The 24,591-nt window shown below is 35.2% G+C and overlaps 3 protein-coding genes across 4 annotated transcripts in view; 1 reads left to right on the forward strand and 2 right to left on the reverse strand.

Annotated features, from left to right (window-relative positions):
* clstn2a (calsyntenin 2a) overlaps positions 1-16,879 on the forward strand; it is a 445,439-nt gene extending 428,560 nt beyond the window's left edge. Inside the window, exons 16-18 of one of the 2 annotated variants that reach the window (XM_073910342.1) lie at positions 3,305-3,465; positions 12,268-12,294; positions 13,771-16,879. In XM_073910342.1, coding sequence (XP_073766443.1) covers positions 3,305-3,465; positions 12,268-12,294; positions 13,771-13,974 — 392 coding nt within the window. In that variant the 3' untranslated portion in view covers positions 13,975-16,879. Of the gene's footprint in view, positions 1-3,304; positions 3,472-12,267; positions 12,295-13,770 lie in introns of both variants that reach the window. The other variant, NM_001159839.1, reaches the window with a different exon arrangement.
* LOC141378646 (uncharacterized) overlaps positions 1-24,591 on the reverse strand; it is a 471,123-nt gene that overhangs the window by 280,480 nt on the left and 166,052 nt on the right. The window lies entirely within an intron of this gene.
* On the reverse strand, positions 21,328-23,366 carry cbln7 (cerebellin 7). Its single transcript, NM_001423278.1, has 3 exons — positions 22,998-23,366; positions 21,822-21,938; positions 21,328-21,696 (listed from the first exon to the last, which is right to left on the reverse strand). Exons 1-3 carry the CDS (start codon positions 23,236-23,238, stop codon positions 21,359-21,361), a joined length of 696 nt encoding a protein of 231 aa, NP_001410207.1. The 5' UTR covers positions 23,239-23,366; the 3' UTR covers positions 21,328-21,358.

Here is a 24,591-nt window from a genome sequence, read left to right on the forward strand (position 1 = left end):
TATCTCATCATGGAGCTGTAGACTGTTGAATGGAGAATGTGTACTTAAGAAAATGTTGGCAGTTAAGTTGTCACACTAGATCAGGGATTCTCAACTAGTAGGCTTCAGCGATCCTGCAGGTGGGCCGCAAGATAGCTTAAAATTAACTTAAATATTATACTATAATAATTTGATTTCATTATTAGATATGTCATTTTAAAATGATTTTCTGTGTTTGAACAGGCTAATTTAGACTCTCTCCAAAAGCAGCCTCACTGTTAATTACAGACATAACTGTGGCTTAAATTTTCAACCGCTGCATGTCAACTAGGACTATGTTCTCAGTTGAATAAATCAAACCATCACACAAATGTAAAGGTAACGATGATTAGGGTTATAATAACCAGCTTGTGCGTGCCTCATTTCTGCGACTCGTTGCCTACTGTATAAAAGTCGCACAAGTCCATTGATTCACAAACTCTGCGTGTTCTCCTTGTGTGAACTCGTTAAAATATCCACATAGTTATCCAAATTAATGCCCTGAGAGTGTTTTATAACTATATAATACAGAAGGAACGAGACTCGGTGGTGTTTCAGTAGTGAACAGCTGTTCACTGTTCCAGCAATATTGTCCAGCTACAAAACTAAACCGCTTTCAGATCGATGTGCTTCCACAGATTTAGAGGATTTTTACTGTATTTTACATTTAGGGTTAGGGTTAGGTTGTTCATTTTAAGGGATATAGATCAATAGATGAATAGAAGTCAGTCTAATTCAAAGCAGCAGCAGTTTTTTTGCTATCTCCTGTAGTCCTGTCAGGTTCAGGTTCCGGTCAGCAGTTGTAAAGAATAACTGAAGTAAATATTTCAGGAGCTTTGAACCTATGAAACCTGAAATTAAGTGCATTAACTGTATTTATATTATTAGATTTTATATTGTATATAACATTTTCTTAAGACAATCAGTTTGGGCCTTCAAAAAATGTTTAAAGAAAAATGGTGGGCCTCGAAGTGAAAAAGGTTGAGAACCCCTGCACCACAGGTGTCAATTCCAGTCGCAGCTCTGCACAGTTTAGTTCCAACCCTAATTTAACACACCGTATCAAACTATTTGAGTCCTTCAGGCTTGTTTGAAACCAGGTGAAAACAGGTAAGTGTGTAGAAGCAGTGTTGGAACTAAACGTTGCTGAGCTGCGGCCCTTCAGGAACTGGAATTGATACCTGTGCATTAGATTAAACTGTAGAAGAGGAGTCACACGAAGTAGCTATTTGATTTTTTTTCAACACCTCTTGTGTTGAAGTTATGAACAGTGTGACATTTTATGCATGTGTCAACTCCCCAACTTTTTCTGTTATTTTACAGACTTAATTCTCTCTATGTTGTTTCTTAAACAGTATTGTTTTGTCTCAAACAAATAAAATGGTAATAAAAGTCATTTTGGTAATCTGCAGTTTTGAAATTTCAACATCAAAAGGCACCAGAGTAGAGATAAAACTCCCATAATGCAATTTACACCCTTAAATAAACAGGAAACACTATGTGAACCCCAAAATCTACATGCTTTTTTATTTTTATTTTTACATGTTTCTGCTTTAATTATTGACCTTTATTTTGTCATTTTATATTGTCATTATATTGTCATTAATATTTTTTATCCATTTTGTTTTATATATATATATATATATATATATATATATATATATATATATATATATATATATATATATATATATATATATATATATATATATATTTATATATATATATATTTATATATATATATTTGTAGGATGCATCAAGATATCAATAAGAAATCAAAATGTTAAGAAGCTTAGTAATTTTTCCACTATATCATGGTTTAATTGGGGACTGACCCCAAAACATTTGTGAAATGTGTTGAGTATAAATATTTTTTAAAGCTTACAATAAAAAATGCTTAATTTTCTGTATTCAGCACTCAACATTCAAAATAAAAAATGTTTTTTTTTTCAAAATTTTTCTAGTACAAGAATGAGTGTTTAATAAATTTAGGACGATTTTGATGAAAGGTTATGATCCACTTTAAATGTTGACTACTGTAGGTAGGTACAGTTGTTATACAAGTCAAAATTATTATCCCTCCTGTTTTTTTTTTTTTTTTTTTCATATATTTAGAGAAAGTCTTTGTTTTATTTTGGCTAGACTAATTTAAGGTCAATATTACTAGACATATTTGATGTTTAAATATGTGAACCACAAAATACGGAACCGAGATATTTCATCGATTGATAAAATAATATTTTGAAAAATGCTGGGACCCATTGACCTCCATAGCATTTATTTGTTTTTGTTTTTGTTTCGTTTTTTTTTTTTCAAATATGGAAGTCGATAGGTATCAGCAACCAGAATTCTTCAAAATATATTATTTTGTGTTTACAAACTCATAATGTTTTACACCATGTAAGAGAGAGTAAATGATGAGGTAATTTTCTTTTTTTTTCTTGTTAAATGTACTATTTTGAAAGAAATACAAATAAAAAAAACTATTTTATTTATTTCTTCAGTAACTAGTCTCAGTCATACACAGAAAGCATCTTTTAACTGACTATTTTTTTATTTAAATGTGTTATATTTGGAATTTTACATGTATTTTTTAGATTGTATAAGAAATAATTGTATAATAAAATGGCTATTTTGATTACTTGATGCAATTTTACCATTAAAACAGAAAACCAGAAAAAAAATGGAATTCAGAAAGCCAAGTGATTCGCGCGTCGACATATAGCTGCTCACGACAATGTGAGTTCAATTCCCAGCTCGAGTTCCTTTGCTGATCCTTCCCCCATCTTTGCTCCCCAAACTTTACTGTCTGTTAACACCACTAAAGTTGAAAAAACCCTAAAAAAATATTAAAACCCTATTTATTTTAAAAATAATAAACCATGACTTTTTAACATTGATGATAATAAGAAGTTTTTTTTATTGAGTAATATGATTATAATTGCAACTGATGAAATATTCTGCTGCTAGATGAGACTTTGAGACAGCAGATGGGCCACAGGTGTGGGGTCCACAGCAGGTCAAGGGGTGAATCTGGGCCTGACAGGAGCTGCTGAACCTCAGAATGGACATTTTAAAGTGTTGTTTGAGGAAAAAGATTTGAAAAAGGAAGCCTTTTTTGCACTGAAAAGAATTTGTAGCAACTTATGTCTCGCCACTTTTTTTTTACTAATATCATTTGACAATGAACATATAAATCAACATGCTGCAAGTTTTGCAAATAAAAATGAAATAAAATAAAATAAGTATATTTTTTGTACTATTGTTTTTTTTTCTGTGTCGTTAGGTACCCCTCCTGCAGCAACAGTGGTAATTGTAATGTGCATAGCTGCCCTGGTGGTCATTGTGGTCTTGGGCATCTACCGTATCCACACCACCCATCAAGACAGCTCAAAAGAGGATGAAGAGGAAAGAAAAGACCCGGAGATGGACTGGGACAACTCCAATCTTAATGTAACCCCCATAAAATAATGAATGGGAGTAGATAAAACAGACAAGATAGATAAAATAGATAAGACAAATAAAAACAGATAAAATAATAAATAAATATACACCTCATCATCATTAGTAAAGTGTTAAAGTGTTGATGCTAAAATAAGTATTAAAATAAAATGTATAAAAAATGTTAAAACATGTATATGTGAGTTATAATTCTCTGATTGGGTGTCAGGCTGTCAGCAGTCTTAAGTCAGCAAATGAGAGCGCTGGATGCTCATCTCCGCCCCCTTGTGGTTGCGGATATTACTAAAGCATCGGAAGAGACACACAGCGTGACAGAAAGGAAAACCAAGTGATTATAAAGTAAATATAGCAATAATACATAAGTTAAAACTTTTAAAACCAATATAATGTTAAAAATATAAGTCTATAGCACGAGGATGGCGAGGGATTGAGTAGATATATGCTGATTTGAGCGCGATGGATGCATTTTGACTCGCTCACAGACATCACTGTGGTCACGTGTACCTGATAGGAATTAAAAAAAGAATACATTAGAAGAACAGGCCAGGTTTTTTTTTGTTGCTGGATTTTGGAATTCTTGCGATTCTCGGTTGATGGCGAGCCTCCCAAGTGCAGTTTCAGTGGACCTACAGGAAAGGACTGACTTCTAGGGAAAAAGGACACTTGCTTTTTCACTATTTCCCTTCACTCAAGTAAGAGGATTTGATCCTTAAGACTGTTTCTCTTTTTTTTTCCAAGAGGAGGACATTTTGTGAGTACCCAAAAGACAGTTGAAAGTAAATAATTCATTTATTTTATTTTGATCTTCCTGGATTTGAAACTTGATATATTTGGAAAGATTTTATTTGGTTACATGTAACAAAACAATTTGGAAATTGTTGATTTATTTGAACTCTCATCTATTTGTTAAATTGTGAATTTAACAAAATTTACAGCGTCATATAAAGGGTGCACCCGGGGTATATTTTTAATTAGTGTTTATTTTATTGTTATTTCTTTTGTGTGTGTATTTAATACAGAACAACGTTGTGCAACATACCTTTTTGTCTCTGTGAGTTACTCAGCATCACCACTACCTCCTTTCCCGTTCTTAGTAATCTTCTGATTTTAATTGTTTGGTCCTTTAAGGTTTAATACCCGTAACAAAGTGGCGAGCCAGCCAGGAGGTGGCGCTGTTGCTGAGTATTAATTACATTCTAAGCCATTATTTTTGCCTACGTTGACCAGTAACAATTGACAATGGATATAATAGAGGCAGAAGGGATTAAAATTCCGAACTCAGTGATCATTAGCGGTTTAACACAAGACAAAAGTGATGATGAGCTGTTTGATTTTCTAAAACAATATGGTTCTTTTGCCAAAACAGTTTTTATTAGTGACAGGGATTCTGAGTTTTATCAAAGTGTTATACTTGAATATACCAGTGGCCAAGCTTTGCATTCTCTAGAGCCACAGCTACCTTATACTCACCAGCTGTCCAGTGACCCAAGTGTTACTTACCATGTGAGAGCATTATCTAGTGTGTTTACACAGTATAAGGGAACCAGTGTCACAAAGTCATACCTGGAGGGACTGAAAGAAGTAGCAAAATTGAGTGGGACTGATTTTGAGATTGTCTTGAGCCAGATGCTGTCACAAATGACTGCTGAGCTTACTCCAACGTCCGCTGACACAGAGGCTGATGACGAGGATCTGAATGAACCGCAAGCTCAGGTATGTCCTGAAGAGAGTTTTACCCCAGCCCCTGTCAAAATTAGTCAACCAGATGACTCACTGTCACAGCATACCTCTGCTAAACCAAATAAGCCCCCCCTCTTAACCTCTTCAGAGGTGTTAAATCCACCTGAGGTTCAAAAACTCGTAATTGAACATGTGGTGAGAACTGGTGAAGTGGCTACTCAAGGACTTATGCAGCAAAGGCTTAGGGTATTTTCAGGAAAATGTCCCAGACCCGGAAGTGAGGTCGATTACGACACTTGGCGCTCCAGTGTAGAGCTAATGCTGAAAGATTCCACCTTATCTGATTTGAACGTATCCAGGAAAATAGTAGACAGTCTTTTACCACCCGCAGCAGATGTTATAAAACATCTTAGCTCTGAAGCTCCATCATCAGCTTACCTTCAGTTGCTGGATTCTGCTTTTGGAGTTGTTGAGGATGGAGATGAACTCCTTGCAAAGTTCATGAATACTCTGCAGGACGCTGGTGAAAAGCCATCTACTTACTTGTACAGATTGCAGACAGCTTTAAGAGTGACAATAAAAAGAGGTGGTGTCTCACCTGAAGAAGCAGATCGGCATCTTCTCAAGCAGTTCTGTAGAGGCTGCTGGGATAATGATCTAATTACTGACCTGCAGCTAGAGCGAAGGCGTAATAATCCTCCTTCATTTGGGCAGCTTCTACTTATGTTACGCACTGAAGAAGACAAACACACCGCAAAAGTCACTCGTATGAAGCAGCATCTTGGGTCTTCTAAACCAAGAGCAGTAATGCACTCGCAAAGGACGTGGGTTTCTTCTGAGGTGGAGCAAGGAGAAGTTTCAAACATGGTATCACTTGCAGCTGAAACTAAGGAGATCAAGAGACAGATAGCAAAACTACAAAGTCAGTTGGCTAGCCTTGTTCCTGCTCATAAAACCCAAAAGAAAGCTTCACAGCAAGCAGTAGTAAATAAACAGGAGAAAAAGAAGTCAGATACTGCTAACCGGTTAACTAGGACTCCAGTTAGCCAAAGACAAAAGGACAGGCCTAGACCATGGTACTGCTTTACCTGTGGTGAGGATTGTCATATTGCATCCTCTTGCACTTCTGAGCCAAACCCCACACTTGTTAATGCCAAGCGTAAACTTTTGAGAGAAAAACAGCTACTATGGGACTCTCAGAACGCCAACTCCAACCCTGATTTAAACTAGAATCAGTCCTTGTTGTGGGACAGACAGGGGCTGAGTTGGAATCACAATGTCCCAATACTAATCATGTTTTTGAAAAAAGTCAGGTTTCTAAAGTGCAAAGCACTAGCTTGCCAAAGGGGTTAATAGGTGCTATGAGCATTGCTGAAGTTACTATAGCCAATGAAAAATGCAGCTGTTTATTGGATACAGGCTCTCAAGTAACAACAGTTCCAAAGTCCTTCTATGAACAGCATCTCTCAGGATACCCAATTAAGTCCATTGATGATATCCTGGAAGTAGAAGGCGCAAATGGTCTATCTGTTCCATACGAAGGCTACATAGAAATGGGAATTACCTTTCCAGAAGAATTACTAGGAGTGAGCGTTGAAATACCTACAGTAGCCTTAGTAGTTCCTGATGTAAAAGCTCACAATCAGTCAATGGTTCTTATTGGGACAAACACCTTGGATGTTCTCTATAAGAAGTATTTAAGTGCTGATCCCCCAAAATTTCAACCTTGTTCATATGGTTACAAAGTGGTACTTAAAACTCTTGAAATAAGATGGAGACAAAACACAAGTGGTGTTCTTGGCCATGTACGATTGAGGAGTCGAGCACCCAAAGTTTTAATGGCTGGTCAGACTGTAGTGGTGGGAGGTTCAGTTTCAAATCCATGCAGAATAGATCAGACTATACTTGTGGAGCACTCACCTGATTCGTCTCTACCTGGAGGGGTGTTTGTCAAGCGGTGTCTCCTTAATCAGCCCAAGAACCAGATAAATAGCCTACCAGTTGTGCTTACCAATGAGACAAATCATGACATTACTATCCCACCCAGATGTGTGATCGCTGAGCTCTATGCTGTGGACTCTTTACAGCCTCTTTCAAAAACTTCCAATAGTAATGGAGAGGGTGATTTCACTCTGAACTTCGGTGATTCCCCCTTACCTCAGGTATGGAAGGAGCGCATTTCTAAAAAACTCAGAGAAATACCTGAAGTGTTCAGTCATCATGACCTAGATTTTGGCCACACCCAGAAAGTGAAGCATAGCATTAAATTGCACGATGAAACTCCCTTTAAACAGAGGGCACGACCTATTCATCCACAAGATATTGAGGCAGTTCGTAGGCATCTACAAGATCTTCTTGCAAGTGGAGTCATCCGGGAATCAGAGTCACCTTTCTCTTCCCCAATTGTGGTGGTGAGGAAGAAGAATGGGGATGTACGTCTATGTATAGATTATCGCAAGCTGAATATTCAAACAGTGAGAGATGCCTATGCATTGCCGAATCTTGAGGAAACATTCTCGGCTCTGACAGGATCTAAATGGTTCTCTGTCCTCGATTTAAAGTCTGGGTACTACCAGATAGAAGTGGATGAGGCAGACAAACCCAAAACCGCCTTTGTCTGTCCGCTGGGATTTTGGGAGTTTAATCGCATGCCACAGGGTGTGACGAATGCCCCAAGTACATTCCAAAGATTAATGGAAAAATGTATGGGGGACATTAATCTGAAGGAGGTACTTGTTTTCTTGGACGACTTAATAGTTTTCTCAGACACATTGGAAGAACATGAGACTCGACTATTAAATGTCCTGTTTCGTCTAAAGGAATATGGTCTGAAACTCTCCTTGGAAAAATGTAAGTTTTTCCAGACTTCAGTCCGCTATTTGGGACATATCGTGTCAGAGCATGGAGTGGAGACTGACCCTGAGAAGGTCCAAGCTTTAAAAACCTGGCCTGTACCTAAAAACCTAAAAGAACTTAGGTCTTTCTTAGGCTTTGGGGGATATTATCGTCGTTTCATCAAGGACTACTCTAAAATAGTGAAGCCACTTAATGATCTGACCTCAGGATATCCTCCGCTAAGAAAGGGTGCCAAGAAGTGTAACAAAGGAAGCCAGTACCATAACCCAAAAGAGTCCTTTGGTGATCGATGGACGCCTTCTTGTGAAGAAGCATTTCGAACCCTTATAGAAAAACTCACTTCTGCACCTATTCTGGGATTTGCTGACCCCAAACTGCCTTATTTTCTCCACACTGATGCAAGTACAAAGGGACTAGGGGCAGCACTTTATCAAGAACAGGATGGGCAGATGCGTGCAATAGCATTCGCAAGCAGAGGGTTGTCTCACAGTGAGTCTAGATATCCTGCTCACAAACTTGAATTCCTTGCCCTAAAATGGGCAGTGACTGAAAAGTTTAATGACTACTTATACGGTAACCATTTCACCGTTATTACAGATAGCAACCCTTTGACTTATATCCTCACTACAGCAAAATTGGATGCTACAAGTTATCGATGGCTGTCAGCTCTTTCCACCTTCTCTTTCAAATTGCAATACAGAGCTGGCAAGCAGAATGTAGATGCGGATAGTCTCTCAAGGAGACCCCAGGAACCCATTCCTGAGACTGCTTGGTCCAGTAAAGAGCAGGAAAGAATACATCAATTTGTACAACACCATCACCATGATGCTGCTGACATTGTTAGTGCCCCAAATGATGTAGTTCATGCTATTTGCGAAAAGCACCTTATCAATCAAGACGCAGCTTCTGGGGTTGCACTGGTGGGATCACTTGCACTCCGTCCTGATGCTGTACCTGATGAGTATGGAGAGGATTGTAATTTAAATGGATTACCTGTTATGCCTTACCTACCACATGAGATTGGTGAAAAGCAGAGAGCAGACTCAGTCCTTCGAGAAGTCATTTTCCACTTGGAGTTGGGGGAGAAACCTTCTCCTACAGTGCGAAAAGAGATTCCAACTTTTCCTCTTTTTCTAAAGGAGTGGAATCGACTTGAGTTGCGAGATGGAATACTCTATAGAAGAAGGCAGGAAAATAATTTACTCACTTACCAACTAGTACTCCCTGAGGATTTAAGACCCTTGGTGATGAGCAGTTTACATGATGACATGGGTCACCTAGGGATTGAGAGGACTGTAGATCTGATTCGATCTCGTTTCTACTGGCCAAAAATGGCTGCAGATGTGGAACGAAAAGTCAAGGAGTGTAGTCGCTGTGTGCTTAGGAAGGCACAACCCCAAAAAGCAGCTCCTCTGGTCAATTTTCATGCCACTAGGCCATTACAGCTGGTGTGTATGGATTTCCTTTCATTGGAACCTGACAGGAGTAATACCAAAGATATCTTGGTTATTACGGACTTTTTTACCAAGTATGCAGTGGCTTATCCTACACCTAATCAGAAGGCTAAAACAGTAGCAAAGTGTCTTTGGGAGAACTTTGTCACACACTATGGGTTTCCTGAACGCTTGCATAGTGACCAGGGCCCTGATTTTGAGTCACATGTCATCAGAGAGCTCTGTGAAGTGTCAGGCATAAAGAAAAGCCGAACAACTCCCTATCACCCGCAGGGAAACCCGGTTGAACGCTTCAATAGGACCCTGCTGGGCATGTTGGGTACTTTGGAGGAGAAAGATAAAGCCCATTGGAAAGACTTTGTCAAGCCACTTGTCCATGCGTACAATTGTACGAAGCATGAAGTCACTGGGTTTACTCCTTATGAATTGATGTTTGGCAGACAGCCAAGATTGCCTGTTGACCTTGCTTTTGGTCTGCCTCATCATGGGAAATCAGATGTCATTCCTCATTCAGAGTATGTGAAACAGCTGAAATCACACTTGAAGGAAAGCTATTTGCTTGCTTCACAAGGTATGATGAAAACTGCTGAAAAGAACAAAACCAGGTTTGACAAATCTGTCACTCATTCTTCTTTGGAGGTCGGGGATCGTGTCTTGGTGCGAAATGTCAGACTGCGTGGTAAGCACAAGTTAGCGGACAAGTGGGAATCTGAGGTGTATGTGGTGGTAAAGAAGGCTGGCGACTTACCTGTCTACACCGTTCATCCTGAAAACAGTGAAAGTCCCCTTCGTACCCTTCATAGGGACCTCCTTCTTCCTTGTGGTTACCTGCCATTGTCAAACAGTTCAAACCCCTCCCCACCCAAAAGGTCAAGACCTAGAACAAGGCAGAATCCAGGTTTCCAACAACCTGATGAGGATTGTTCTTTCCTTAGTCCAGAAGATGAGAATTATGAGTGGTATGGTGATAACCATCAAAATGTGGAACCATTGCAGTTTTCTACAGTGTATGATGTTCCCCAACCAGTAAAAGGAAAGAGTGTGTCCTTAGCTGATGAATCAGCTGGTCAAAACCTCGAAAAAGATGGAACTCAATGCAAGGAAGGAACTCAAAATGATAAAATACCTGTAACTCCTCCAGTTGACAACTTACCTGATGATCTTCCAGCCAATGATCCTCCAGTTTATAATGCACCTGTACACTCTTCAGTTGATAACCCATCTGATGATGTTCTGGAAGTCTGTGAAACAACTGAGACACCTGGAAAAGACCAACCTGAAACTGATAACAGTAAAGACTTACCCACTCAGAGAGAGAGTAAAGTTGAAGAGGCAAATGATTCAGAAAACTCTGTTTCTTGTGAAAGAGAAGAACAACAATCAGAACAAGAAATACCTCCACTAAGACGTTCTGCAAGGGAGAGAGACAAACCTGAGAGACTTACCTACTTTCAGCTTGGAAATCCTCTGTCTCATGTTGTTCAGTCTCTGTTCCAAGGATTAAGCACTGCTCTTGTTAACTCTCTCAATAGTGTTGAAGATCTTGGTGATTCTCCTATAACTTCTGACATTCCAGCAAACATAGTGACTACCCAACCGCTCAGAGCATGCAAAGGGACTTGCATTGTTTCAAGAGGGGAAGGTGTAACCCCCATAAAATAATGAATGGGAGTAGATAAAACAGACAAGATAGATAAAATAGATAAGACAAATAAAAACAGATAAAATAATAAATAAATATACACCTCATCATCATTAGTAAAGTGTTAAAGTGTTGATGCTAAAATAAGTATTAAAATAAAATGTATAAAAAATGTTAAAACATGTATATGTGAGTTATAATTCTCTGATTGGGTGTCAGGCTGTCAGCAGTCTTAAGTCAGCAAATGAGAGCGCTGGATGCTCATCTCCGCCCCCTTGTGGTTGCGGATATTACTAAAGCATCGGAAGAGACACACAGCGTGACAGAAAGGAAAACCAAGTGATTATAAAGTAAATATAGCAATAATACATAAGTTAAAACTTTTAAAACCAATATAATGTTAAAAATATAAGTCTATAGCACGAGGATGGCGAGGGATTGAGTAGATATATGCTGATTTGAGCGCGATGGATGCATTTTGACTCGCTCACAGACATCACTGTGGTCACGTGTACCTGATAGGAATTAAAAAAAGAATACATTAGAAGAACAGGCCAGGTTTTTTTTTGTTGCTGGATTTTGGAATTCTTGCGATTCTCGGTTGATGGCGAGCCTCCCAAGTGCAGTTTCAGTGGACCTACAGGAAAGGACTGACTTCTAGGGAAAAAGGACACTTGCTTTTTCACTATTTCCCTTCACTCAAGTAAGAGGATTTGATCCTTAAGACTGTTTCTCTTTTTTTTTCCAAGAGGAGGACATTTTGTGAGTACCCAAAAGACAGTTGAAAGTAAATAATTCATTTATTTTATTTTGATCTTCCTGGATTTGAAACTTGATATATTTGGAAAGATTTTATTTGGTTACATGTAACAAAACAATTTGGAAATTGTTGATTTATTTGAACTCTCATCTATTTGTTAAATTGTGAATTTAACAAAATTTACAGCGTCATATAAAGGGTGCACCCGGGGTATATTTTTAATTAGTGTTTATTTTATTGTTATTTCTTTTGTGTGTGTATTTAATACAGAACAACGTTGTGCAACATACCTTTTTGTCTCTGTGAGTTACTCAGCATCACCACTACCTCCTTTCCCGTTCTTAGTAATCTTCTGATTTTAATTGTTTGGTCCTTTAAGGTTTAATACCCGTTACATTAACATCACTGTTAATCCCATGGAGGTCAGTATGTGCTTCAAAAAAGAAAGAGGAATATAAAGGAACACTCTGTGTGCTGCTTTTCACTTACTGTAGACTACTGAAAAAGCAACCTTTTTTTAGTAGAATGTAAATGCTTTTGACTGTAGCAGTGGTTCTGGAAGTTAAAGCTCCAGTCATTTAGTCAGTGTGAGTTTATTCTGTTTAATAATTTTTATGCCTTTTTTTCCCTTTGCTTTTTTTAATTTGCTTTTAGTTTTGGTAATTTTTTTAGTCCATTGTAAATATTTTAGTATTTTAAGTTTTAAAGCAATATTTATAATTTTATACTTTTTATTTATGTAATACATTTTAAATGGTACATTTTACACTCCTATTTATACATTTTTTCCCAACGCTTTTTAATCATAATACTTTTAAAAAAAGTGCCATAATGACAATACATACTATTTTACTAGTTAATTTTCAAAATACTAATATTCAGCTTTAAGTGAATATTAAAGTGTTTTAAAAAGGCTATTAGAATAACAAACAATTCAATGGACAAAAATGGTTTGTTTTGAAGTCAAAAAAAAAATTTAAACAGGCTAATAATTGTGACCCTAACACTTATTTATTTATTTATTTATTTATTTATTTATTTATTTATTTATTTATTTATTTATTTATTTATTTATAATAATAATAATAATAATAATAATGTTGTTGTTGTTGTTTTTGTTGTTGTTATTATTATTATTATTATTATTATTATTATTATTATTACTACTACTATTATTACTACTTATAGATGTTCTTTCTTCTATAGATGTCCAAACAATGTTGCTAATATTATTCTAGACAAAATAAAAGAAGAAGAAAAAAAGACTCACTAGATGAAAAAAATAAACAAATGAAATAAAAATGCATTCAGTAACATTTTGGTCCGTGTATTTACTAACATTAACTAAGCATGAATAATCTTGTAAAGCATTTATTAATCATAGTTCAGCCTTAATTCATGCCCTTTTAGATAATGTTAACATTAGTTTATGCTCTGTGAGTTAACATTTTAACTTAAAAAACATTAACTATTGTTTACAAGCATGAATAAATACCATAATAAATGTATTACTAATAGTTTGTTCATGTTAGTTAATACATTAACTAATGGAACATTATTTTAAAGTGTCACTGTCCAAGTGGACGCTGTACACTACTGGCACTTTGGGTGTATGGCCATACAAGATAAATGTGCTATATAAATACACATTACATTATTAATTATACTGTATACAGGAATGGGAAACACTGTAAAAAAAATTAATAAATAAATAAATAATAATTTAAAAACTATTAAACATCAATTAGGGATTTTTTGAAAAAAAAATCTAACTTTTACTGGAGGACTAATATTTATTGTCTTGAACTGTATGTCTCTTTAAATGCATAAGGGATGTTAATATCCTCACCTTTTTCCTCGATGTTTAAGTCATACTGTGATTGTGTTGTTGGTTATAGAGCATTGAAGGAACTCAGATTGCAGAGGAGGTGAGAGAGGAAGAGCCAGAGGAAGATGAGGATGAAGACGAAGAAGATGATGATTTGGCAGGAGATCTCTCTAGCGCTGAATCTGAGGACAGTGATGAAGATGAAGAGACTAACATTCAGAAGGGAAAAGTCAAAGGAAAGCTGGAGTGGGACCCGTCTACGTTACCCTATTAAAACACACAAACACAGTCTCACTCTTAACACACACACAAACAAATTCACACAGATTCACATGCAGACATAGACTTGTGCACACATACATGCACATACATAACACACTCACGTTCAATGCCCTTTCACATTAACAGAAGCCAGAATTTATTGCCTGAAAACTTGTCGCACATCAACCTGATTTTGACTCCTTCCAACGTCCACAAATTCAATCCTGTATCGCCATCTGCTGGTCAATATTGGGAATCGCACACATCAGTTTAAATGTTGCAAAGTCTGTATGAGGGTCAAAGACAGGGGTTTTAAGCATCAAAACATACACATTTATAATACATTTGTTTGAGTACATTAATATTTTTATTATTTATTTTATTTTTTTCTGTGCAAAATTACTCTCATACCTAATTATTTTATTAGACATCTGTTAAAATTTGATTCGGTATAACAATGGTTTATATGCCAAAAATTATTGTCAGACACATTTAAAATGATTTAATTCTGTTTAACAGTCTATTACAGTAACCGAGAGAGTTGAACGTGCTGTAATTTTCGAAGACACATCAACAAATTAGGAAAAGATCTTCATGGGTTTGACAGCATTCGTGCTGCAAATAGTCACAATGCAAACACACTTTTAAAAAAACTTGCTGCCTTTTTACACAACATAAACAAATGAATAAAACGCACTGCATTTTCTCACAACACAAACATTTTACGAAAACGCACTGCATTTTCTCACAGCACAACGGAAATGTTTCAAGGAGACCCTAAAACGTGACGGGCCTGGCTATTTAGGTTATGGTTATTTAGACTGATAAATAATAAAGACACTAAAGATAGTAAACTCATCTTTTAAAGATTACCTACAACTTCACTGAGCAGTATGTAGTGTCCCAGTTCGCATATTTATACTACGCCCTTAAAGTGTTTACTTTTTTGTGAAGGAAATATATACTTTTGAGTGTGTGACAGAAGAGTATGCAAGCTTTGGGACATCCTCATTAACAGATCGTTAACAGATGTTGCTTAGTTATGAGCCTTGTCAATCATTGTTTCTGTCATATTTAATATCTTACCATATTGGAGTAGCAGTAGCAGAATAATCTGCCATTCACGAGTCTTTAATGCAGAGAAATCTCCTCAGGTCTTTGGATAGTTATGTTTTCAGACATTAATGTCCAAAAAATGTTTATATATGTTCAGAATTGTTGTTGCAGATGAAATATAACCCAGAAAACACGATTTAAATATTTTTCAGTCATACAAACATCTTTAATGAAGCCTTTCTACTTGACGGTTGTTCTCGCGCGTCTGCCATGTTTGTAGTTTTCACCTACATTTGTAGTTCTAATCAATTTCACGTCCAACATGCAATGTACTCTGAGCAATTTTAGCGATTAGAGTATGGACGCTTCTACACTTACCAATTTCATCGAAAATAGTGAACCATTCAGGAACCTTTGGCATACTCTTCTTTTGGACATACTAATTCTATTTTCAAATGATATTTAGGACGGATAAGTAGTGGTGGGCAAAGCGAGGTTTCTTTAAACACTGGAACAGTCGAAGCAAATGTGTCAAAGCTTGGAAACATTTCGAAACTCATCTCTACACTCACACCTAGTGTTCAGAGCAGTGAGAGTTCTAGACTAGCATGTCGCGATAAGGGGTTCGAATCCAGGGTGATGCAGCTACATAGAAATCATAAAAATTTACATTATTAAATACATAAAGTCATTATTTCAGAGTATTTGCACAAGTCGGGATTTGAACTCCGCACTTTTGAAGCACAGCACTCTAGGTCCACTAGGCTAAAGGAGATAAAGTTTTTTGAAAAGCTTCTGAAATGAACAATGCTTTGAATCGCTTTAGACACGTGACGTGGGTGTTTCGAATCACCTTAGTCACGTGACCTGGGTGCTTCAAATTACCTTAGTCACATGACCTGGGTGTTTCGGATCATGCTTCGGTGCTTTGGTTTCAAAACACTTGCACTTTGGGATCTCGACGCTGTGTCGAAACATCAGTTTCATGTCAGCCGCCCCTACGGATAAGTATGCGAATTGGGACTTTATACAGCACAATGATGTGCCTCACGTTTTTGGTTCCCCTTGAAACAAATCCATTGTGTTCAGATGTTTTTGTATTGTGAGAAAATGCAGCATATTTTCATAAAATGTTTGTGTTGTGAGAAAATGCAGTGCGTTTTATTAATTTGTTTGCGTTGTGTGAAAATGCAGTGCATTTTTTTTTATGTGTTTGCGTTGTGATGGTTTGCAGCACATGTGCTGTCAAACTGATGAAGATCTTTTCTCAATTTGCTGCCGTTTTTTGTAATTGCACACGTTTCTTGAATTGTTAAGTTAAGCTTAAATTGTTAAGTTAAGCTCTCTTGGCCACCGTATCATATTGTATTTTCAAATTTTTCTAGTTTGACATTGTTTATAGCAAATTTTATTCAGTTTTTATATCCATTTTTAAAATCAAAAAGAATTTGAACATATTATGATCACTTATACGTTTATATATTTTAATAAGCACAGGTCTGAATATCTGTTTGTTACACTGAATATTTCATTTTTTACCTGTATTTAGATTTTTGTATTATTTTTTAAGCATTACAATAGACACTTGAATTCAACTTAATATGCTTTCTTCTATATAAAATCAGTTACTCCTCGTCTTTGACCCATGTACTTCTGAAGGATAAATTGCTGTGTCTCACAAAAATGAAAGATGAGTCCAACTCGACACTACAGAAAAAAAGAAAAATCTGAATCAACATCTCTGGGATGCTTTTGTTTCACGTTTACTGTTCTTTTGTGCGTTTTGCGTTGATTAATCCGATTATAGTCTAACATCACAATTGCTTTCTCCCTTTCTGAAATACTAAACCGTAATGTTTGACAGTGTGGCTACGCCTTCACCATTTGTTGTCTTCAGAGTTACATTTAATATTGCATTGATATGCAATAGTAAATACCCAAAAGTTGTTTTTGCAATGAAAGTATATAATAATAATAATGATATTTTCTTCATTTTGAAAACTAGCAAATAGTTTATTTTAGCTCCTCGGAGAGATTTTGATTGAGTTGATCCTCTTTAAACAAAAGATATATAGTAATGAAATATGACTTTTAAAAACTATCTTTCTTTCTTTCTTTTGGGGTTTTCGGTGGTAAGATAGGAGGAAGTGTCTCTATACATTTTTATATGCCTGTCTACTGTAAATAGGGAACTGTAGAGTAGTTGAATGGTGACTCAGACTCCTCACGTCCTCCTGCATCCTTCACACAGCCTGTTCGTGTCCACACTTGCTTGCCGAAGAGGAAGGTTCTCCTCCTCCTCCTCTTTCTCTGTCTGTGTTGATCTCTCTTTTTATGGTTCATGTCGTCCTCCTCACCCTAACAGCGGATGCTTCTACCGCTCTCCACCTAATAGATTTGTCTGAGCCTCTGTAGACGAGGGCACTTTTAAACTATTAAACAGAACGAAAACTGTTCGACGATTTTAGCCTGGAGCTATTTTGGTATTGTGAAGGTCTTTACTAACTTCCTTTCAGTGTACAGTTCAATTAAATATAACAGGAACGGATAGAAAACAAAGCAGGATAAGTGTGAAAACTGAGGCTTGCTTTGAGAGCGTCACAAATGTGTTTTGTTTTCCTGTAGCGGAGAGGTTTTAAGCGATAGTTCACCCAAAACAATGAAAATGTATTTATTGTCAATTAGTTTACTCTCAAATGGTTCCAAGAAAAGTGTTCACATACAAAAACCTTTAAATGCTGTTTGATATTTCCTTCTAAAATTAGCATTTTCTCAGACTATTTTGTGTTGGCTCAGTAATTTTACTTTTATAGTGACAAATGTTGTTTCAATTGCCTTAAAAGTGAATTAACTGAACATAAACATAGGAGACAAAAAATATCATTTTAGGAGAAAATTTCAGACGACATTAAGAGGTTTTTGCATCTGAACTCTTCATATGTTTTCATTCATAGTAGGAAACAATACTATGAAAGTGACTAATGTTTCCATCCACTTATTTTATGTGCGGACAATATATGAATATTGCATTAAAAAATGCTTATAGGTGACCCAGCCTGATCTCACGAGAAAACGCAAGTATTTTAGGTTTTGTCAAATTAGTGGCTAATTCGTACAAATTCAAAAGTCGTACGAAAATGTACAATTTTAAAAAAGGGGCATGGCGCCAAACCCCACCCCTTAACCCCACCTTCATTGGTTTATGAGCAAATTGTACCAAATAAAGCAAATTAGATCGTACAAATTTATACGAATTAGCAACTGAATCAAAAAAGTTACAAATTGCCGTGAGATTGCATTGGGTGACCTATTATGCAATTTTTTTTTTTTTTTTTTTTTTTACAAAATGTAAGCAGGTGTGAATTTCAGCTCAAAATACACAACAAATAATGTTTTATAACTCTCTGAAACTGCCTATTTTAGGCTTTGATCCAAATTGTGGGTCATTTTAAATTCAAATGAATTTGAAATGCAAATTTTAATTTAAAATGAATTGTGCTTTTTTTCAAAAGAGGGCAGGGCTACGAATACTAACGTTATCTGAATGAAAAACTAGAGTGATTACTTGTGCATCCCAAAATCCCAAATTTAAACTCCTCTTAATTGCTGACATTTTCTTAAGATGGTCAACTTTATTGGCGGACATCTGCTTCTCACTCAGGGCTGTTTATGCTAATGAGGGAGATATCGTCAATAATGGGAAGGGCTTTCGTCTCTGATGGCACGTACAGCGGTAGAATATCAATCAAAGTGTTTCTGCAGACTGATTATATCAAGTGTGATTATAAAAAATTTAATGAATTAATTTGCAGCATTAAAGGCTGCCTATATTCACACACTGTTGCTGTGCAACTGTGTTTATATCCCATATAAAAGTAATTTTTGCATAATAGGTCCCCTTTAATAGAAATGCCATGATGTGCAAAAAAAGTGCATAAAAACATATGCACACAACTGAGTATAGGATAAACCTTTTATCCAATAAGAAAGAAATGTGCATAAACACTAAATTGTATTTATTTAATTTAATTTTTTTTTTTTTCATTTTTTTTTTATAGGCTGTAGCGGATTCTCCTACCACAGCAAATTCCATTTTTCTTTTAATACTGGGCACCAGTTTATCAAGAACTGACAATTTTGTCCTCTTTGACTCATTGGATGGAAATAATGCATGAAACATTTTGAGAATAAAGCACTATTTCAGTTTTGTGAAGAAGTTTAATTTACATATTTCTCTCATTTTTGCTGCTTGTTCAAACTACTTATTTAAAATGAGCTGAATTACCACCCGCTTCAAATGCTATTACTTGATTGAATGTGCATTATCATTGGTTATCAGCTGATAGATACAGTATGGGCCAGTAGAAGGCTGTTATCATTCATCCACATGGTTAATCAGCTATATTATTAGAGAATACTTCAGATCCAGATCTGTACTTACATTACTGTGACGATTGGGGTTAGGGTAGAGGTAAGATGTTAATAAAATACAACAACTGGAAAATTTATTAAACGGTATTTCTCGTTATAGCCGCAGCCATATGTGATCTATAGCTGATTAACCATGTGAATGGGTGATAACAGTCTTCTGAGCCTACCAGTAGACGCAGAAGGCCCCTATACTGGCCCATTTGTCTCAGCTAAAACACCCATTCAATCGAGTAATAACATTTAAATCGGCTGAATCAAAACAAAATTCAAGTTTGTTTTGAGACATGCTTATTCATTTTATGTTCAATACATACATATTAATCAATTAGTCTTGAGAAAAATCATGAAGGAATTTTGTGGAACCCTCAATTTTTTTGACAGTGTTGGATGGAAACATGAGTTTCAAGATTTATTTATAGTATATTTTGTGTTCAACAGAAGAAACTTATCCCAATCTAAGGTTTGCAAACAAATGAAGGGTGAGTAAATGATGATAGAATTTTCATTTTGGGGTGAACTGTCACTTTAAGTAATATAAGAGCAGTTCTAGTTTTTTTTTTTTATCCCCCCGAACACGTGCATTTATGACTATGTGCATTGGGTTTCATGTAATGTCTGTTGCAGTGGTTAGGATTTCTCATCCCATTAGCCAAACCGTGCTTGTAATGTCAGCTTTGTGAGACATCCCGTTCCCCCTCTGTCCACCTTCCAGACCTATATTTCGCTAGTCCTTTTTACCATGTGTGTTATAGAACAAGAACAAAAAAAAAAAAGAAACTTTTAAAAAGATCAACCCTGTAAAATCATGTAAGACTATTCTTTTGTATATGTTTCTCTCCTTTTGTTTTGTAAAGAGTTTTTTTGTTTATCTTCTTTGATGGTCACTGCAGCACTTTCTGTACATTGACCAATAAAGACTTTCCTTAGAATGAGTGAAAGTGTCTTTTTCCTATTCAAATGAAAATAGAGGTCTACGTATGATACTTTAGAAAAGCAAAACAAAAGGCACACAACTACAGTAGACAACTGATTTTATTTTAAAAAGTATAACTTTGGAATTCAAGAAAATTGGAATGAAATGTACAGAAACATCATTTACGAGTTGTAATTATGATGGAAAAACTTGCGCGTTTTCAACATATTGTCTTTCTTGCTGCTTGTAATAGATCATCTAAAGGCACCCGTCTCTTTACAGAGAGCAGCACACATCTGAAGCAGTTTGATTGGTGTAAAACAATACATATTTCATCTCCTTTAATATATCGGATGAATAATTTTAATTACAGGGCTGATGCAGAAAATAAATAAATAAAAAACCTATCAGGCAATAAGTTTGACTACTAATATACTGTTATGTTATTATTTGAGAACTGAATTGATAAATCTGATTGATCAGCTTCTGTTGGAAAATGATTCTGTTTGGGTGCTTCATTCTAATCGCCTGGAAAGTGTTTAAAACAGTCCCTTGAAATGCAAATTATGTACTTTAAACTTCACACTTGTGCAGACATCCTTACTAGGAACAAAATTTAAAGGGGTGGTTAACCAAAAACAAGTTTCTGATAATTCATGAAGTCTAAATGTATGAATTAATGCATAATCCATGCATCGGTTTTTGCATGAATTCACGATAATTCATGTATCGTTTCTATAAAATATTACCAATATTTTTATTTTGCGACTGACTGATTTGGGGGCGGCACATTTGCTACAGAGCAAGAGGATCACTGGTTCTTCAAGGTCTTTTTGTCAGTTTGCACGTCCTCCATGTTCGCCTGGGTTTCCTCCAGCTGCTCCAGTTTCCCCCCACAGTCCAAATACGTACAATATGTCAACTTGATCAAATAAATTGGCTTTAGTGTGTGAACAGGACAGTGTGTGGGTGTTTCCTACCACTGAGGATTGCACTCTCAGTGCTGTGTTGTGGCTGGAAGGGCATCCGCTGGTAAAACATATGCCTTAGTAATTGGTGGAGAAAAAAGTAAATGGCCGCTGAATGTACTGTGGACATTTACATCATCATATATCCATGTTTTTGACCTAAGCTGAATGTAGACATGATCTCCTTTTTCTAGATTCAAAGAGACAGATCTAGATCCTGAATCATAATGCTTAGCTTTAGAAGACTTGTAAACGGATAGCACTTTTTGTCCATTTTTCATGAGGTCTAGAACCATAGCTTTAGATGGCTGATAAAGTCCACCGATTGTAAAGAAATAGATGCCTTTAACAGGGGCAGTGAAGATACCTGTAAGAAATTATTATTTTTTTTACTTTTAAATAGTCACTCTTATTATTATTATTATTATTTATTTTTATTTTTTTATTAATGTAGTAAAATTGTGATATATCAATATATAAAAAAGTACATACCTGTTGTTGGGTTGTAAGCTCCTCCCTCATTCACAAAGACCTTTCTGAAAACCACAGTAATGTCAGTGTTGAAGGGTCCAAGGTTACCTATGGGTCCAAGAGTGGCTGAAAATGCCACTTGATTCAAAGATGAAATTTTGTTAAAAAAAAAATAACATTCATGAGAACCTTTGTATAATATTTATATCAATGATTTTAAATCATATTCTTTCATTAGTTATTTAGATATTTATTTAGTTAATGATAAACTAAATTACAGCTTGTTCTGAAATCAACTGCTGTTTACCTGCAATTTAAGGCCAAAGACTGGACAAAGTATTGTCAATAAATATGACATCACACACACACACATACACACATTATTTATATATATATATATATATATATATATATATATATATATATATATATATATATATATATATATATATATATACATACAGTTGAAGTCAGAATTATTAGCCCCCCTGAATTTTTAGACCGCTTGTTTATTTTTTCCCCAATTTCTGTTTAACAGAGCAATTTTTTTCAACACATTTCTAAACATAATAGTTTTAATAACTCATCTCTAATAACTGATTTATTTTATCTTTGCCATGATGACTGTAAATAATATTTTACTAGATATGTTTCAAGACACTTCCATACAGCTTAAAGTGACATTTAAAGGCTTAACTGGGTTAATTAGGTTACCTGGGCAGGTTAGGGTAATTAGGCAAGTTATTGTATAAAAGTGGTTTGTTCTGTAGATTATCAAGAAAAAAATATAGCTTAAAGGGGCTAATAATTTTGTCCCTAAAATTGTGTTTAAAAAATTAAAAACTGCTTTTATTCTAGCTGAAATAAAACAAATAAGACTTTCTCCAGAAGAAAAAAAATATTATAAGACATACTGTGAAAATTTCCTTGCTCTGTTAAACATCATTTGGAAAATATTTAAAAAAGGAGAAAAAAAATTTAAAGGGGGCTAATAATTTTGACTAACTGTATATATATATATATATATATATATATATATATATATATATATATATATATATATATATATATATATATACAGTTGTATATATCTTTAAAAAAAAAAATCCAGAAATTATGTATGCATAACACTTGTATAATATTCAATTTACACATGCAGTTAATTCTTACATATTTCCTATAAGTCTTTTATATTACCTGTTCTCCTCAGCTGCTCTTCAGTGACCTCCTGTCTGGCCTTCAGAGTCTTCAGTTCAGTGTAGATCTCTCTAAGAAAGTTTTCCTGAAACTCAGCAGAAGTTAAAGCGGCGTCGCTTTCCTCCACATCCAAATGCTCAGTGCTCTCAGTCTTGTTTCTGTGCTCTTCCTGCTGGACCTCAGACATCCAGACACAGCTGAACAAGAGAAACAGCAGCGGATACACCACACAGCAGGACATCTTAAAGATTTGCTTTCAAATTGCTTGGACGCTTTTCTGATCCTACTTCTTCAAGCTGGCTTCTTGCTCTGTTAATTACCAGAGGACACAAACTCTGCACTGGAATTAGTCCTTCAGCCTGTAGATTCACAAATCTCTGCAGCTCTTTATATAGCAGTTGTTTCGTTGATGTTTAACTCAGGAAACAAAGACAATATTTGTTTTGCAGATGATCACGAATGAAACGTGATCCATATCAGAAGATATAAAGGCATATGAATATAAATTTTGTTGATGGATCAATGATCAACTCAAGTTCATCTGTTATGAATATGATTGCATGCATTTTGTTAAATTAACAGAAATCAAAAGAGTTAGATCAAATGTGTGGTAAAACTTTAGGTAAAAATTCACACAATTTAAATTAAATTAAATTAAATTAAATTAAATTAAATTAAATTAAATTAAATTAAATTAAATTAAATTAAATTAAATTAAATTAAATTAAATTAAATTAAATTAAATCAAATTAAATTAAATGTTTATTAGCACTTATAAAGTACGATCTTATTTACATTCCTATTCCTACCCAATACCTCAACCCAACTATGACTTAAACAAATAAAGCTGCTTAATAGTTAATTGAGCTAACAGTCTTAGTAAATGGTTTGTTAATAGCGTGAATTAATAGGTTAAATTTTGCTTGCAGACATAATATTAGTAAAGTCAATATTAGAACAATACTGCATAATTTTGAAAAATAAGTATTTACTATGATTTTTTTTTTTTTTTTTTGGGAGAATGTCTTATTTCTTTTAGTTTGGCTAAAATAACCTATATAAAATCACCCTAACTTGCCTAACTTGCCTAGTTAACTTTAAATACTAGTATTTTGCAAAAGCTGAAAAATATTATGTACTGTCATCATGGCAAATACAAAAGAAATTACTTATTAAAACTGTTAAAACTTCTTCTACTGTATATGAGGAAATAAAATATAATTTACAGAACTTGAACTTTGAACACTGCAATGAGCTTTCAAAAAATGACAACAGCTTATTTTACTGCCCTTCAACCATCAGGCATTAAAAATTATACTTAAATGCACTTCAGTTAATCATTAAACTGTAAATCGGCTTGCGCAAAAGGTCTTATTATTTGAAGGGTCATTATTAAATTGGCATCAATCAGTTAACCCAACAGGGAAAAAAAATTGCAAGGCATTGATATTTTTATTTATTTATTTATAAACAGAAATTGCCACACAAGGAAACAGGTTATTTACAAGATCAGAATGTTTAAATAAAACAACAGAAAACCGAATAAATAAGCTTTCCATTGATGTAAGATTTGTTAGGATAGAATAACATTTGG

The sequence above is a fragment of the Danio rerio genome, chromosome 2 (genome assembly GCF_049306965.1).
Source record: "Danio rerio strain Tuebingen ecotype United States chromosome 2, GRCz12tu, whole genome shotgun sequence".
NCBI classification, from domain to species: domain Eukaryota; kingdom Metazoa; phylum Chordata; class Actinopteri; order Cypriniformes; family Danionidae; genus Danio; species Danio rerio.